At 47.0% G+C, this 17,695-nt stretch overlaps 1 protein-coding gene across 1 annotated transcript in view; it reads left to right on the forward strand.

Moving 5' to 3' along the window:
• LOC144179543 (uncharacterized) overlaps positions 1–17,695 on the forward strand; it is a 46,421-nt gene that overhangs the window by 19,463 nt on the left and 9,263 nt on the right. Inside the window, exons 4-5 of the mRNA XM_077707933.1 lie at positions 700–898; positions 5,586–5,794. Coding sequence (XP_077564059.1) covers positions 700–898; positions 5,586–5,794 — 408 coding nt within the window. The remainder of the gene's footprint in view (positions 1–699; positions 899–5,585; positions 5,795–17,695) is intronic.

The raw sequence follows: 17,695 nt of genomic DNA on the forward strand, positions 1-17,695 counted from the left end.
CATTAGCAGTTCATTAAAGGCTGGTGTGCAGTGTGGGATGGGATTGCCTACTGTGCCACCATGTTGAGTTTCACGCTGATGTATACCATAGGGAAAAGTGTCTCAACTGTAGGTCCCACGGGGGCCACTATACAGCAGCTGACTTCGCCGGGCTTGCAACATGGCTTCCTTTCGCTGCTGAAAACCAGCGTTTCTTTCTTGTTTGTCTGTGGGAAGGCTTTAGAAAATGCCCTGACAAGTAAATATCTGAAGGGCTATGCGCTCGCATGAATGAAACAGCCTTAAATAGTCTTTGAACAATGATATGGATTGCTTCGGCACGCTACGTGACAGCACGCTCATTAAAGCATGGCTTGCGTAGATACTGTACTCGGGTAAAACTTAAGAACGACAATGAAAGTTGTCCCTGTATCTCATCCGTGTCACGCACAGAATGCGGTATTGTGGGTAGTGTGAATGTGACGCGGGGGCATTTCCGTGACTTGTCTTTGGCTGAATGTGCTTATGAATAAACAAGTGCAGCAATGAGAAACAAGCTTGGTGGGAAGAAGGGGATAATGTCACGCACTAGGCGCAGCCGTCTTTCAAAATGTGCGCATGTTAACGTCACTGGAGCGACACGGTATATGCGCTACCGCCATTTGTAACTCGTGCACGTGACTAGATTCCTCCCTGGTCCCCTTCTTCCCCCCGCGGCAGACGGCCCTGCACTACGCGTGCCAGCGGCGCCTCCCCCTGCTGGTGGGCTATTTGTGCGAGGTGGGCGCCGACCGAGGGATCCCCGACCGGGAGGGGGCCACCCCGCTGCACCTGGCCGCTGAGCGGGGCAGCCACCTGTGCGTCGGCCACCTGCTCGCCCCCCCGCAGCCCTCGCCCGTCTACGCACAGGACAGCCGAGGTACTCGTAAAACTATTTCTTTTCATTTTTAATAAGTGAACTCTGCAAAACTTGTCACTCTTAATGCTTTTCCCCCACTGATTTCAAATGTGGCGTTATTTTTTGAGTAAGTCAATTAGTTCCCAAGATAATTAGAGGTTGTTAACCATTTTGGGAGGAACAATAGACAAAACAGTGTTAGCCATAAAATTGTAATTATTACATTTTCCAATGCTAATAGGAACACAGGTGAATGCACTAAGAGAATCGGTTTTTGATGCACAGCTTGGAACTAATTTTACAGCTTATTAGCCTTTGCTGTTTGAAATGGGCGCTCGAATTGGTTCCTTGCCACTGGTGCAACCAAAGTTTAATTAGCTTTTTTTTAATGAGCTTTTTGTAATTTTTCAATTAAAGTTTAACTCCCGTGGCCCCTTGAAGGTGCCACGGGGATGGATTACACGCTTCTGCCTTCTGAAAGAAGGAGCCTTTGGTAACTTGCTCCAGTTCCATTCCCACCACAAGTGAAGCTTTTTTTAACGAACGCAGGAAGCATTGAAGCACTTTCAGTGATGCAATGTGGGCAGTTAACTACACATTAGCAGTGTTCTCTCTTATTCTTAGTCATCAACGTTTGCGCTGTAATTAGGGTTGCCACCTTTCCGCCAAAAGAAAACCGGCCCTCCAGCTCGGGAGGGGGTAATAGGACACTGGTCTTGAGGACGAAAAATTTGCCAAAAAAATCAATTTTCTGTATTAGTTTTATTTGCAGTCTATAGGTCCCAAAGAATGTACCTGCAAAATATCATAGCTGTACCATAAGTATTTACAAAGCTATCATCATTTGAAGTTGGCTAAATGGCCATTTTCCCCTGCATTTCCGAACTTTGTGCCTTGTTTTTTCAAAACCAGTTTTTTTCCCACGAGGTCAACTGTCGGGTGCAATATCTTGGGATGTACTGGTCAGATTTGCGTCGTTCTTGCTGCTTTTGAAAGCTTAAGAACTGAACAGTGCAATAAAAGCACAAAAATATATTTCTTTGTGCTAGTACAATTTTTTATGCATTTTGTTTTGCGAAAACATTGATAATTGGTGACCTGACATTTGATAAGTTCAGAGCAATTGCAGAAACAGTGATAAAATTACTGCTGTAGTATAATTGCACTTGTTACAGTTGAACAAAAATTATTCAAGTACAGTTAAACCTCGATGTAACGAACTTCAATGTAACGAAACCCTCGATGTAACGAACCACGGAATTTTTCGTAACTTCAAGTGTATGCACACCATGTATTTTTACCCTCTGTGTAACGAAGTCCCGTTTGCCGAAATTTCAATGTAACGAAGTTTCACGGAGAACTAGGCACGAAATTTAAGTTGTAGAGGTATATTTTGGGAGACGCAAGCGCCGAAATGGGATCTCAATAAAACGCAAACGGCAACACGGGCCGCCCGATGCCGCGGATGCAGCGAGCCGCGGAGTCTGAGCGAGCCCCTTGCTTAAAAACTGTGTGGCGTGCATACACGGGTGGCGCACTGTTTCTGTCGGAGCCTAATTGTCTACGCGGGCATCAGCGTGAACGGCATGGGGCGTTTTCTCACCGCAAAAACGCGCCCCGCAAGCCATATGCGCGCTGACACAGTCGCGCAGACCACCCGCGCGATGTGGGGTAGCTGCAGCGACCGCTTATAACCGCTCGCTGAAACGCAACTCAATGGGCAAACGAGAGGGGCACGCGAGAAAAAAAAAAAACGTATAACGTGGGCGAAATTTTCACCGTAAAACCATAGTAAAACGTCATGCGCGCCTCTTATGAAAGCGCCCACCAAACATCCTCCGCTGTGGTAAGCCTAATCGCCTCTTGCGGGGCCGCCGCCCCCGCCGCTTTGCCCTTCGTTCGAGTTCGCTCATGCTCGTTGGGTTTCATCGTTCCATCAAGCATTTGTGAAGCTTTATGAGCCTTGTGCGCGCGTTTTTTTTTTTACACCCGCGTCTGCGATTGGGGAGGCGCGCACCCTATGGCGGGAGCTTCGAAGCGCTCGGGGATGCCGAGGATATTCGACTGGCGCTTTCATAAGCGGAGCGTATGACGCTTTACAGTGAAAATTTCGCCCACGTTATCCGCTTTTTTTTTTTTTCTCGCATGCCCCTCTCGTTTGACCCTCGAGTTGCGTTTCAGCGAGCGGAAGCGCTCGCTGGAGATACTCACATCGCGCGGGTTGTCTCCGCGGCTGCGTCAGCGCGCCTGTGGCTTGCGGGGCGCGTTTTTGAGGGGAGGAAACGCTCCATGCGGTTCACTCTAATGCCCGCGTAGACGATTAAGCACCGACAGAAACAGAAACAATGCGCCAGCCGTGTATGCGCGCCACGTTTTCTTTTGCAGGAAATGCTTCACGGGATGAACACTTCATTAAAACCGCGAATTTCAATGTAGCGAAATTTCAATGTAACGAAGTAAATTACGAATTTTACCGACTTCGTTACATCGAGGTTTAACTGTATATCATAAGCAGATAATTAAAATTGTCCAAAATGCAATGACAAAACATGTTGCAGAACTCTGAACTTGGACTATATAGATAAAAACTGACTGCATATTTGTGCTCAGGATGTTAAAACACACTTAATGTGCAAATTTCAAGGATATTGGTTCAAAAATAACAAAAATGTCTTCAAAACCAGTGTCCCCCCTAAAAAAACAGATGCCACATGTTTTTTTTTTCCCATGCAATGCTGGTTATTGTACCGTTTTCCAGTGAGAAATCAACATAAAATTTCTGCAGAAAGTGACAGTGTATCTAAACACGTTACATATTTTCTTTGCTCACATGCCTTTGCGCAGCTTGTTGGCACATGATTATCGTTGTAGTTGCTGAATTGACGTTTATAAAGCTCCAAAAGGATCATAATCGCAGCACGATGGACAAAAAATCGGCAAATGATGGCCGGTTTTAAATATGGACTGGCAACTGGCTCCCTGTTTAAAAACCAGTTGGGCCGGTCAAAAACCGCCCAGGTGGCAACCCTAGCTGTAATGTGCCCCACAGCTGAGTAGGTCACAGTCCACAGGAGCTTGAATGGGCATGGGATTTGAACTCAAAACTGTACGTGGACAAGAAATGTTCTCTGACAGTCTGGTAGCTGACGTCTTGTATCATCATCACCACCACTACCAGCCTATGTACGCCCACTGCAGGGCAAAGGCCTCTCCCATTACCGTATTTACTCACATAATCCTCGCACTTTTTTTTTTCGGAAAAGTCATTGCAAAGTTAAGGGTGCAAGAATTATGCGGGGGGAAAAAAAAAAAAATCCGGTGCACAGTGTTGCCAATTTGCCTTATGCCAATCCCGCTAAATGTAGCGGTCGTTATTTGTATATGTAAGCTCAGTGTTGCCAACAGCAGCTATTTCTTTTTATTTTAGTATTTACAACGTAAACAGTCTTCCGTCGGCGATCATGAAATTGCGGCCTTTGCTTTCTGGCGCGCGCCCTATCTCGTCGTCGTATGTGCGTGCCCTACTCCAGTAACGCACGCTGAAGTCGGTGACGCCGAAGTGCCTGCCCGCGGCACAATTGCCGTGTTCGATCGCGTACTCTTTCGCTTTCGATTTGAAAGCAGCATTGTAGCTGGCGTTCTTCCCCATGGCGAAGCGGCACCAAGCACAAAACAAAGAGATCAAAAAGTTCTCAAAATGGCAGCAAGCTATCCACCAGTGACGCGAGTGACTCACTGACTGCTGCCGCTCAACGACGGGACCACGACGGCGACACGACGACACAACAGCGGGCTGCGCGAACACCATCTAGTTGCGCGCACGCGAAACATGCACGAAACCGGCTCAAGGACAGTGTGAGTAGCGTATTAGGGCGCCTGTTAGGGAGTAGCCATGCAGGTTGTTAGGGCGCCTGGATGGCCTTGGATACGCAGCGCTCTCCGCCGAACGGAGAGGCGGCGGGGGAGGGCGCGTGCACCTGCGTGCACCATGCGGGTTTCGCGAGCAGGCAACTTTCGCCGCTGCAATGTTGGGGGTGCGAGGATTATGCGAGGAACCAAAAAATCCAAGTTTTGGTGGCTCACATTAGGGGTGCGAGGATTACGCGAGTGCGAGGATTACGCGAGTAAATACGGTAATATCCAATTACCCCGGTCCTGTGCCAACTGCGACCAATTTATCCCCGCAAACTTCTTGATCTCATCTGCCCATCTAACTTTGTGCAGCCCGCTGCAACGCTTGCCTTATCTAGGGATCCACTCTGTTACCCTTAATGACCAACGGTTATCTTGCCTTCGCATTACATGCCCTGCCCACGTCCATTTCTTCTTCTTAATCTCTACTAATATGTCCTTAACATGTGTTTGTTCCCTGACCCACTCCGCTCTCTTCTTGTCCCGTAATGTTACACCTATCATTTTCCGCTCCATTGCCTGCCGAGTCGTCCTCAGTTTAAGTGGAACCCTCTAAGTGAGCCTCCTAGCCTCTGCCCCGTAGGTGAGTACCGGTAAGATGCAGCTGTCATACACTTTCTTCTTCAGGGGCAATGGTAGGCTGCCATTCATTATCTGAGAATGCCTGCCGAATGCACTCCACCCCATTCTTATCCTTCTAATTATCTCTGCCTCGTGGTTGGGACTCATGGAATTTCTGTGGACCCCGCGTGGGACGTGGAGTGAACACTTCCCCTCCCCTGCTGCGCTGCTCCAGGGCGCACAGCGCTGCACCTGGCGGTGCTGAGCCACGGGGGCCAGCTGTGCGACCAGAGCAGCGGGGAGGCGCGCTACGAGCAGCTGGACTGCCACCAGGTGGTCAAGCAGCTGGCCGCGGCCGGCAGTGCCAGGCTCCACTTGCAGGACCGCGTGGGGGAGACCGCCCTGCACTACGCCGCCCAGACTGGCAAGGACGACCTGGCGCAGGTGAGGGGTGGATCCGGCTCTCTTCTTGAAAGGTCGTGACGCTTGAATCGACTCGAACGTCAGTGCGAGAGCGGCATGGCATTTCTGTCCGTCGCAAAGATGGAATGTCGATTGTGCTGGCAGGCTGAAATTCTTCCCCAAGGGGAGTAGCGTGCGTGTTGAAATGGTTGGCCACCCTGTGCATGCAGCAGCATGGCATCAACTGCATCGCGGCCGCCGGGTCGAGAATACTTCAATATTTCGTTCCGAGATGGGAACAAGCCCGGCGCTTCCAGGGCAATGCTGCGTGTTAGTTGAACGAGTTGATATGCCATGCACAACCCCTAAACCGACACAAAAAGTAACAAACCACCCTTATTTGCGATAACAAGGTGCACAATTGAGCTGGGAGAACACTTGCGAGTAAAGAAAAAAAATCCCATGTTCTTGGAGAAATTTTGCATAGCTGGGGATCGAACCCGGGCTGCTTGCTGAAAACCCGTGACCCTAGGCTACCGAGGCTAAACATTGGCATTGTTTTAGCAGTTGTTCAAAAGAATGGGATGATTGCTCCAAGCAAACTAGTAGATGGGGCTGGGCATGTAGAGGAAGAGCGGGGTTTGCGCCTGGGGTTCAGGGTTGCTTGCGTCTTCGTAGGTACAGTAGAATCTCGATGATACGAATCTTGCGTTACCGCGAGAAATATTCGTATCATCCAAAATTCGTATAAAACAGGCAAAAAAAAATAAGCGCAAAAACAAGTTTTCGCTTAATTCTTTTCTTACTTTTGCGTGAAGAAATTAGTGGTGTTTTTCTGCTTTTTTTTTTTAACCTCCATGTCACTGAGCAGTCCTTTTTGGAGCACCTAAAACTTCGCACTCGTCTCCTCACTCTCAATGCCCAAGCTCACTACACGCCGCAACAGTCAACAAGGCGTGAACCGCATGGGGCGTTTTTGCCCGCGATCCGTGTGCATGCGATTTTTTTCACGCCCGCGTTGATGATTCCGCGCCCACGGCAGCTGCTGCCTCGGTCAGGAAATGATGCACGCAGCATTGTGAGGAACCTGACAACTTGCGCCAATGCAGAGGTGCGCAACTCATGGCGGCAGTTTCGAAGCAGTCGAGACAGCCAACTGGCTCTGCGGGAGATGCTTACCGTATAAACAGCTATACAGGTCGAGTTTTTTTTTTTCCAAAAAACTCCTCACAAAAGTCACCCCTCGTCTTATATAGCGGTCGTTGGCAGAATGTAAATGGTTGTCTGGCAACAATGCCTAGGCATAGTCTTCGCCATCACCCTTTGTGTCGGACTGCTCTCTCGCACTATCAGGCCTTTATTTGCTTTTCGCTTTTCTCTAGTTTTTCGTCTTTTACTCGTCTATTGTGTGTGTGTGCGTACATCTCTGTACGTGTCTGTTCCTAGGTGAGTTGCGGCAGTCGACGCCAGTTCACCGTGGCGTTTAAGCTGAAGGCGATTGAGTCGCTGAGCAGAATGGGGGGAATATGGCAGCGCAACGCCAGTTTGGCGTTTCGGAATGAAGCGGCGGTACTGGCGGAGCCAGGAAGCTAAGCTGTGTGCGTGCAACCCCCGGAACAGATCGTTCCGTGGACGTCAAGCGGTGCACCCCGAGTTGGAGAACAAAGTGGCGGACTTCGTCCGGGAACTTCGCTCACGATCGCGCCCGGTTACAGCGGAAGCCATCCGTGGACCGCCTCCGCGAACTGTACAATCAGTGGATAGCCGGCGACAACGAAAAGACCCATACAAGCCGGCTGCGAAGACCATCCCTCGTGACCGTGTCAAGCTGGGTGTCCTTCTCTTGGCAGTCGCTGCCCGACGACATGGTTGCACGAGCGTTTAGGAAGTGCTCCATCAGCAACATGCTCGATGGCACTGAAGATGACAGTGAGAAGCAGTCATCCTCGGACGACTCTGAGAGCTCGGACGAGTGACTTCGGCAGGCATAGTGAGTGGCAATGACTGACGGGCGTCGAAAATAAATACAGTAGAATCTCGATGATACGATTCTGGGTGATACGAATTTCGGGATGATACGAATTTCTGAAAAGTCCCGGCAAAATTGCATTGTTTGCAATGGGAAAAATTTCGGCTGTTACGAACGGACCTGCGCGGCCCGGCGGATGATACGAACGAGCCGGCGAGGCGCCCGACTGCCGAACAAGCAAGTGACGGCTCTCTCCCCCCATTTGTCACTCTTTTTCCTCCAGAAACGGCCGGGCTGTTGTTTTCTGCTCGCGAAAACGCGCCCCGCACGCCCCATGCGCGCCGCGAAGCCTCTCGCACGCTGCGCGCGCCGCGGCCTGCGGCGGCAACATGGCGGCGGCTTCGGCCGCGAAGTGGCACGGCCGCTTGAGCGACTGCTTCTAGCCGCTCTTTAAAATGCTGCTCAAGGCAGACACGAAGTTTCTTGTGCAGTAAAGGAGCTGATAACGTTGGCAAAAACGGTACTATAAAACACCATCCGCGCCGCTAGTGAAAGCGCCCATAAAATATCTGCCGGAGCGCTAAGCCTAAACATCTCGGGCGGAGCCAGCGGGCTGTCTCGAGTGTTTCGCAAGTCGTCAGCGTCTTTTTCGGACCGAGGTAGGAGATACCGCGGGCGCGAAATCGTAATATGTGGCCGTGAAAATACAGCTCGCGCAAAGCCGAGGCGTGCGAATCGCATGCAAAAACGCACCATGCGGTTCACGCTTGACTGTTGCGGCGTGTAGTGAGCTTGGACACCGGGAGTGAGGAGACAAGCGCGAAGCTAGGCGAAGCGTTACGCACGCCAGAGAGGACTGCTTTGTGACGTGGGGGTTTAAAAAAAGCAGAAAAAATCACGGATTTGTTCACGCGAAAGTAAGAAAAGAAATAAACGAAAACTTTTTTCAGCGCTCAATTTTTTGGTCTGTGTTGGTTCATACGAATTTCGGATGATACGAATATTTTTCGCGGTCCCGCGAGATTCGTATCATCGAGATTCTACTGTACAGACATTGTGTGTGCGTTCTGTGCCGAGGTATTTTTTTTTGTCAACTTTTCCCACCTCAAGGTAGGGGGTCGACCTATATTCCTACTCGACCTATAATCCGGTTTATACGGTAGGCTTACCACCCCGGCAGATATTTCATGGGCGCTTTCATTAGCGGCGCGGATGATGTTTTATAGTGCCATTTTCGCCCACATTATCAGCTCCTTTACCACACAAGCAACTTTGTGTGTGCTTTGAGTGGCCTTTTAAAGAGCGGTTAGAAGCGGCAGCTCGAGCGCCCCGCACCACTTTGCGGCCGGTTTTGTGGCAGTGTCGGCGCACCCGTTGGGTACACCAACCATCTTCGCGAGCAAGAAACAACAGCCCAGCTGTTCCCGGAGAAAGAGCAACAGAGAGCCTTACGTCGCCGTCTCTTGCTCCCTCGGCAGTCGGCCGCCTCGCCGACTCATTTGTATCATCCGCCGGCCCACGCAGGTCCATTCGTAACAGCCGAAATTTTTCCCATTGCAGGCAATGTAAATTCGCCGGACCTCCTCAGAAATTCGAATCATCCCAAAATTCGCATCGCCCAGAATTGTATCATCAAGATTCCACTGTACACATCAAAAACAAAAATGTCCCAATGTGTTCTCCACCGTGACTGCCCACTGAACGAAACGTTAAAATCTTCCTAAAAAGGAGTGCTGCACAATTTTCTCACATTTCCTTGTACAGTCAGACCCATTTGCTTTTGGCAGTTGATTTCGATGTTGAAAAACACCGGCATTTACCAGCATATAGCATGCAAAAATCCCGCTGTACAATTTAGTTATGACAGAGTTCCGGTCACGGCACGAGTAAACCGACAGAAAAGGTTGTAGGCGTGAGCTTTTTGGCCCGACTAAAGTGAAATAACGCGAGCACCTGGTAATTTGCTGGATGACGTGGCTGAGACTCAAAGCCATTTCATTTCTTTTTAAGCCTCACAGAAGACATGATCATAACCACAAAATTAACATTTTCGTTACAACTTGGATGTTCTCACATTCAAACAGACGAACAGAGGACACCAACTTTCTTTTAAGGGGGGACACTGGTCTTAAAACAACTTGTAATATTCAAGCTAACTTTGTGAAACTTGCCAGTCTTGCTGCTTTTTTCCCACTGATTTCGAATACGCCATTATTTTTCCAGCTGGTCAATCAGTTCAGAGGTAATAAGAGATAATTAGCCATTTTTGATGGAACAATGGACAAAAGAATGTTGGTTGTAAAACTGTAATCTTTATATTTTCCAATACTCTGCAACCCTTGTGAGTGCAATAATCGAAGCAGTTTTTTGCTGCATCGCTAGTAAGTAATTTTACAGCTCATAACTTTTTGAAATGGGCACTCAAAATGGTTCCTTGCTGCTGGTGCCACCAAAGCTTAATGACCTGTAAAATTAGTTCCAAGCGATGCATCGAAAAACCACTTCGATTATTGCACTCACAAGGGTTCAGAGTATTGGAAAATATAAATATTACAGTTTTACAACCAACATTCTTTTGTGTATTGTTCTATCAAAAATGGCTAATTATCTCTAATTATCTCGGGAACAGCTCACTGGTCTTAAACCAGAAAAGTTTATTTTTGCGGTTATGATGATGAAAATTGGGGGGCATATGTAGTTTTTCATTCTGATTGTAGATATAAAATTTGTTTTCGAGTAAAAAGTAGGGGTGTGCGAATATCAATTTTTTAATTTCGAAGCGAATACGAATAATGAAAACAAAGTTCGAATCGAATCGAATATTTTTCGAATATTTTTCGAATACGAATACTTATTGTTTTTTGTAAAATTAAAGTTTTCACCATCTAGAAACACAAAAACTGCACAACAAATCCCATAAAGTAAAATTAGGAATTGCACAGTACCATTGCACTCAACAGGTTAAGGTCTGCACTCACTTAAATGTTATCATGAAGAAAGGTTAACTGCTCAACATGTTCCGGGAGCAGTGAGCTCCTGCTCGTCACGACTCTACCAGATACCGAAAACAGCCACTCACTTGAGACACTAGTGGTAGGCATCCGTACACATTACCGCGCGCTGATACAGTAAAATCTCGATGATACTAATCTTGCGGGACCGCGAAAAATATTCGTATCATCCGAAATTCGTATGAACCAACACAGACCAAGAAAGTGAGCGCTGAAAAAAGTTTTCGTTTATTTCTTTTCTTGCTTTCGCGTCAGGAAATTCTTGATTTTTTCTGCTTTTTTTAACCCCCATGTCGCAAAGCAGTCCTTTCTGGAGCACGGAAAGCATCGCGCTCATCTCCTCACTCGCGATGCCCAAGTGGCCCAAGCTCGCTACACGCCGCAACAGTCAAGCGTGAACCGCATGGTGCGTTTTTGCACGCGATATTGCTCACCTCGGCTTTGCGCACGCTGTATTTTCACGCCCGCATCGACGATTTCGCGCCCGCGCCTACCTCGGTCAGAAAATGACGCACGACGCGCGCGGCAGAATGGAGGAGCCTGACGACTTGCGAAGCGATCGAGACAGCCGGCTTGGCTCCGCCGGAGATGGTTAGGCTTAGCACCCCCACAAATATTTCATAGGCGCTTTCACTAGCAGTGGGGATGATGTTTTATAGTACCGTTTTCGCATGCATTATCAGCTCCTTTACCGCACAAGCAACTTCGTGTCTCCCTTGAGCCTTATTTTAAAGAGTGGTTACAAGCGGGCGCTCCAGTTCCCGCGCCACTTCACGGCCGGAGCCGACGCCATGTTGCCGCCGCCGGCCGCGCCGCGCGCAGCGTGCGGGTGGTTTCGCCGGTTTCGCGGCGGTGTCAGCGCGCGTGGGGCGTGCGCGGCGCGTTTTCGCGAGCAGAAAACAACAGCCCGGCCATTTCTGGAGAAAGAGTGACAAACAGGGGAGAGAGAGCCATCACTTGCTCGATCGGCAGTTGGGTGGCCTCGCCTGCTCGTTCGTACCCGCCGGGCCGCGCAGGTCCGTTCGTACAGCCGAAATTTTTCACATTGCAAACAATGCAATTTCGCCGAAACTTTTCGGAAATTCGTATCACCCAGAATCGTATAATCGAGATTCCACTGTAACCACGAATAAACACCGATACAGTCTGCGAAAGCACGTATCGTTCGCCGTGTATATGCTTCGCGACTTTGCTGTTGAGACACGTCCTGAATATTTTTTTTTTAGTTTTGGATGGTTCGAATATTTCGAACAATAAAAGTGCCGTTCGAATCGAATCGAATACCGAAAAATTCGAATCGAATATTCGAAGTTTCGAATATTCGCACACCACTAGTAAAAAGATTATATTAAGATTTATTTGGATTTTTATATTCGATTTTTTGACAGCCTTTGTAAAAAAACTGCTGAAGGGATGCAGCTAAACAAGGGTACCATTATCGTTCTATCTGGTCTGTTGCAGAAGTTACAACCGTTTGAAATTTGGGCTTCCAAGGTGGCAACCAGAAAAACCGGTTTTCCCTTCCAACCCCAAATTTTAAACGGTTGTAACTTCTGCTACAGACCAGATAGAACAATAATGGTACCCTTGTTTAGCTGCATCCCTTCAGCAGTTTTTTTACAAAGGCTGTCAAAAAATCGAATATAAAAATCCAAATAAATCTTAATATAATCTTTTTACTCGAAAACAAATTTTATATCTACAATCAGAATGAAAAACTACATATGCCCCCCAATTTTCATCATCATAACCGCAAAAATAAACTTTTCTGGTTTAAGACCAGTGAGCCCCCTTAAAGACAAGCAAGGCAATGTCATCACAAATAGGGATAAAATAGTCACAGTAGCCGAGGAGTTCTATGGGGATCTGTACAGTAGCCGGGACATACAGGATAATGCCGAACGAGAAAGAAATGAAGGGGGGCAAAGCACCTGGTGAGGATCCGATAACAGCAGACCTCTTGAAGGATGTCGGAGAAATTGGACTTGAAAAACTGGCAAACCTGTATACGCAATGCCTAATGACTGCAAGTGTACCGGAATCTTGGAAGAACGCGAACATCATCCTAATCCATAAGAAAGGTGACATGAAGGACTTGAAAAATTACAGACCGATCAGCTTACTGTCAGTCGTCTACAAGGTATTTACCAAGGTAATCGTTAACCGAATCTCTGCAACCTTAGATTTCAGTCAACCTAAAGAACAAGCAGGGTTCCGTAAAGGTTATTCAACAATGGACCATATTCACACGATCAATCAGGTGATAGAAAAGTGCGCTGAGTGTACTGAACCCCTATACATAGCCTTCATAGACTATGAGAAAGCATTTGACTCGGTCGAAACCCTAGCAGTCATTCAGGCATTACGGAACCAGGGGGTAGATGAGCATTATGCAAGAATACTAGAGGATATCTACAATGGGTCCACAGCTACCATCATCCTCCATAGGGAGAGCAGTAAAATGCCTATAAGGAAGGGTGTCAGACAAGGAGACACAATCTCTCCAATGTTATTCCAAGCATGCTTACAAGAAGTATTCAGAACGTTGGATTGGGAACAGGTGGGAGTAAGGGTTAGGTAAGGTAAGGAGAATACCTCAGTAACCTCAGATTTGCTGATGACGTTGCCTTGCTAAGTAACTCGGGGGACGAATTGCAAACCATGCTTTCCGCACTGGACAAACAGAGTAGAACCGTGGGCTTGAAAATTAAGGGGGGACGCGGCTTTCAACTTCGGAAAAATGACCAAATCATCGTTTTTTTGAAACCCACATATTCGGCTTCTATGTTTCCTATTCTGTGCGCCTGCAAAGTTTTTACGCTGAAAAGCGTCGCAAAGTGGCATAAAAAAATACTTTTGTCAGGCGCGGTGACAAACTATCAGCGCAAAAGGGCGAAAAAACGGCAATTTTCGGAGCGCTCTATCTCCGCAACGGTGCCACCGGGCGCGGCCATTTTGATATGGTTAGATCGGCCGAGCGATCGTCTTTCCGGTTCCGCTCGTCTCTTGTATCTTCGTTCATTCACAAACGCACAAACGGCAGAAAAGAAACGACGCACAAACGAAACTAGAAATAGATGCTGAAGCGCTATTGGTCCTCCGGTCTCCTGATTGGATGTCGTGGGCGCAACGCAAGATGGCGGCCGCCTGAGCTGCGTAGCGAGCGGATGGAGTTCATTTTCGCCGCTTCGCTCGGCCGAGTTTCTGTTCAATCTGTGGTATTCAACACGCACGTTATCGCGATGGGAATGCCAGAGATAACGAGCCAGATTACGGGAAGTTGTGTGGCTCGAAAGGCGGAGGTCATCGAACGCTTCGTGGTGCGCGTGACTCTACCGTCGCCAGACCTTGGAGGGTGACGCGGTGTGCGCGCTTGCGATAGCGGTTCGTGACGTGAACTTTTAGTCGGATTTGCGATGTTTACACGCTTAGTTATTGCTGTGTTTTGACTGTGGGCTCGCTAGCCTTGAGAAAGAAACGGTCGACGCGTCAAACGCTGCGGCGCGCACGGCATAGCCGACGCGCATTGGAGCATCACATGACTGGGCAACCGGTTACGATTGAATGCCAGTAGTTGTAATTAATGCCTGCGACGTTAGATTTAATATTAAAAGTGACCTGACAAGCCATATCAGGGATAATCAAAGTACGATATGTCGCGGTAAGCGTGCGCTGCGATGCGCGCGAGTCATATCGCCTTTCTTGCGCTACGTTTTTTATTCCTGTGCACTTGTAATTTTCATACAAACAGGTTTGAGTTAGTAATATAGGAATAAAAATATGCTCTCTGCGTTAAAAATGTACGTTACTGTGGCAGCATTTAACAGTGATTTTTTTAGGGAAATTATTGATACCATTGCTTAGGGCATACTGGCTGTGCTGCGAGAAATATTGGATGCCTTGAATGTCAAAAGTAGTAAAAAAATATGCTCTTGCATTGAAGTTGGGAGTTATGCAGAATACTCTACCAAGCTTCAAAGTAGCTCATTTTCATCCTTGTGGTATGCAAACTTTTGGCAATGAACACCTGCACGTATGAGTACTAAGTTGCTGTGCCAGGTAAGATAAAGCATAAAAAAAGCCAAAAATGTTCAAATTTAAGTAAAAAAAATGCTTAACTTGTTGCCATGGTGACAACACTGCAAAAGGAGGTTGTCCACTGCGATACAGCCAACCCGCTAACCTACTTTGCATTGAAAGCCCATTGAAACCCATCTTCCCCTCCGTTTGGTTTGCAAAGGGGGTATGTACTCTTCACGGAGGAGCTGAAAATGATGTTTTCTGGAAAGAGAAAGGCTGTATAAGGCACTCCAATTTCAAGGCAAGGCCTTCCAGAAGCCCCATGTTCAAAAGGACATGAAAGGCTGCAACCGTGGCGACTTTTGATAAGTGAAACCTATGTTGCAACTTCGGAAGCCGTTTTCTCAAAACAGTTTTTTTTGCCACCTATGTCGCTTGTACCAGGGATTTCTTCGTGACCACTGGGTCTATTTTGATTCCGTTTCTTGCATTACATTCCTTGATGAACAGTTCAGGTCGTGACACTTTTGGTTTTCCAGATTTGTTTTTTGTGACTTTTTTATTCAAATAGTCGTTCACAGTCGACATGCCTGTTGCACATTAACCTCTAAAAAAATGAAAACTAAAAAATATTGTTTTGTAAAAAAAAAATTCTAAAACTGTCACGACCTCGCCCATTCATTTGGGAATGCAAAGCACTTCGAACAAGTTTTCTATCGTGTTTTATAAGTCGCTCAAGCTCGGTACAAGCGGAACAGAAAGAAAATTTAATAAATAAAAAAGTTATCAAAATATTATCTTGAAATTTTTATGGTGTTATCACAGAAGCATTTCCAGTTGCTGTGCCAATTTTCATCAAAATCCACTCAGAAATAAAAAAGTTGATTTTGAAAGCCTTGTCCCCCCTTAATATGCAGAAAACCAAAGTAATGATCAATAACCTCAGGACAGCACAGCGGTTTGAGATAGGTGGCGAAGCAGTGGAAGTGGTGAGCGAATATATCTACTTAGGCCAAGTTATGACCCCGGATCCCAACCATGAGACAGAGATAATTAGAAGGATCAGAATGGGTTGGTGTGCATACGGCAAACATTCTCAGATAATGAATGGCAGCCTACCATTGTCCCTGAAGAAGAAATTGTATGACAGCTGCATGTTACCGGTACTCACCTACGGGGCAGAAACTTGGAGGCTCACTAAGAGGGTTCAGCTTAAATTGAGAACGACTCAGCGGCCAATGGAGCGGAAGATGATAGGTGTAACATTAAGGGACAAGAAGAGAACGGAGTGGGTCAGGGAACAAACGCGTGTTAAGGACATATTAGTAGAAGTTAAGAAGAAGAAATGGACGTGGGCAGGGCATGTAATGCGAAGGCAAGATAACCGTTGGTCATTAAGGGTAACAGAGTGGATCCCTAGAGAAGGCAAGCGTTGCAGGGGGCGGCAGAAAGTTAGATGGGCAGATGAGATCAAGAAGTTTGCGGGGATAAATTGGTCGCAGTTAGCACAGGACCGGGGTAATTGGAGATTAATGGGAGAGGCCTTTGCCTTGCAGTGGGTGTAGATAGGCTGGTGATGATGATGATGAGACAACCAGGCAGGCGAAGAACAACCAGCTGAACCTGTGCTCACGCTACTTATATCCTGGCACAGCTGATCTAAGCCACTGCTAATTTTTTCACTCTAGTGTTACCACCCTCTCCGTTGCACCCACCTGGCACTGGGTCAGTTATGGCAGCCGTCACACCAAGAAAACTCTTTGTTTTGTTTTTGCTAAAAGAAACGTTATGCCTCAAGGACACGGTTTTTGGCGCATCTGCGCCACAGGTGTCCTAGCGGTCATCGAGTGAGACGTCACAAGTAAAAAAAGTTGAAAACGTGGATTTCTTTTTTTAGAAGGACGACAAAGGCTGAAAAGTACCTGGTGAAGCCGCAGAATGCGAAGAGACACCTTTTCATCAAAGCACAAAGCCAGAAAAGCAACCGGAGTTGCGGATCACATGGCGCAGAGACACGTATCGAATGCGTGAATTCAGCCACTTCTAACTTCGGTAAAACAAAATGATGCAGCATGTTTTTCGGCAGTATTGTTGACCCTCATGGGGGTCTCCTTTCTGTAACCTTGAAGAAAATTAAGATGGGATTGTTGTTTTGTTGTTGTTGTTGTTGTTGTTTTGAGTTTTAAAGTTGTGCATTTTTAAAAGAAGCACTGCAATCTTTTTTTGAGGATATATTTATATTTTTTCTAGACAAGCGATATTTCAGGGTCGTGTTTGCAAATATCTGGTCGACATTATCTATCACTGACAAGTTGGTCACAATTACAGATACGAAGATAGGGGGCATCAAATTTGACGACAATCTGGCGTCTGGCGCAGTTCCATAATTTTTTTTCTAATTTTCTTGTTCATGGCAGAACGCAAAATCCGTTTTGACCTCTTTGTCAATTTGGTGTAGTTTTTGTTTTCAAAGAAATTTTAGCCGGAACGATCAAACCTTGCCGTGCGCAAAGCCCCGAAGTTCGAAAAAATCTGCAATCGTCAGAAATTGCGCGTCACCCGCACCACCTTTGCAAATTTTTTTCTCGCGAAGTATGCATGCTAGAGCAAAACGGATTGCGGTTTTACGCTATTCTCTGGCTTGCGCATAAGTCATAAAAAATATGGGGAAAAACGAAAAATGTGCGTGTCCACACGTTTGTTGTCTCCATGGAATCACTCTGTACCTTTCTTTGCCAGTAACATTTCTCCATGAAAGGACGTGGATATGATAGTTCACCTTGGCCCGTGTTTTTGTTAGCTCTTGTTAATCAACACAGTGTGTGGCATGTCCGAGCAATGTGCCTGGACTTTGGCAAATTGAAAGTGTCCGAAATTACTTCCTCACATTACTAAGAAAGATGTGTGGTTTTCATCTGGGCAAAGTTTGGGAAATGAAGGAAA

This window comes from Haemaphysalis longicornis, unplaced genomic scaffold (assembly GCF_048455015.1).
Source record: "Haemaphysalis longicornis isolate Haplotype H1 unplaced genomic scaffold, Haemaphysalis longicornis Haplotype H1 scaffold_4, whole genome shotgun sequence".
NCBI lineage: Eukaryota > Metazoa > Arthropoda > Arachnida > Ixodida > Ixodidae > Haemaphysalis > Haemaphysalis longicornis.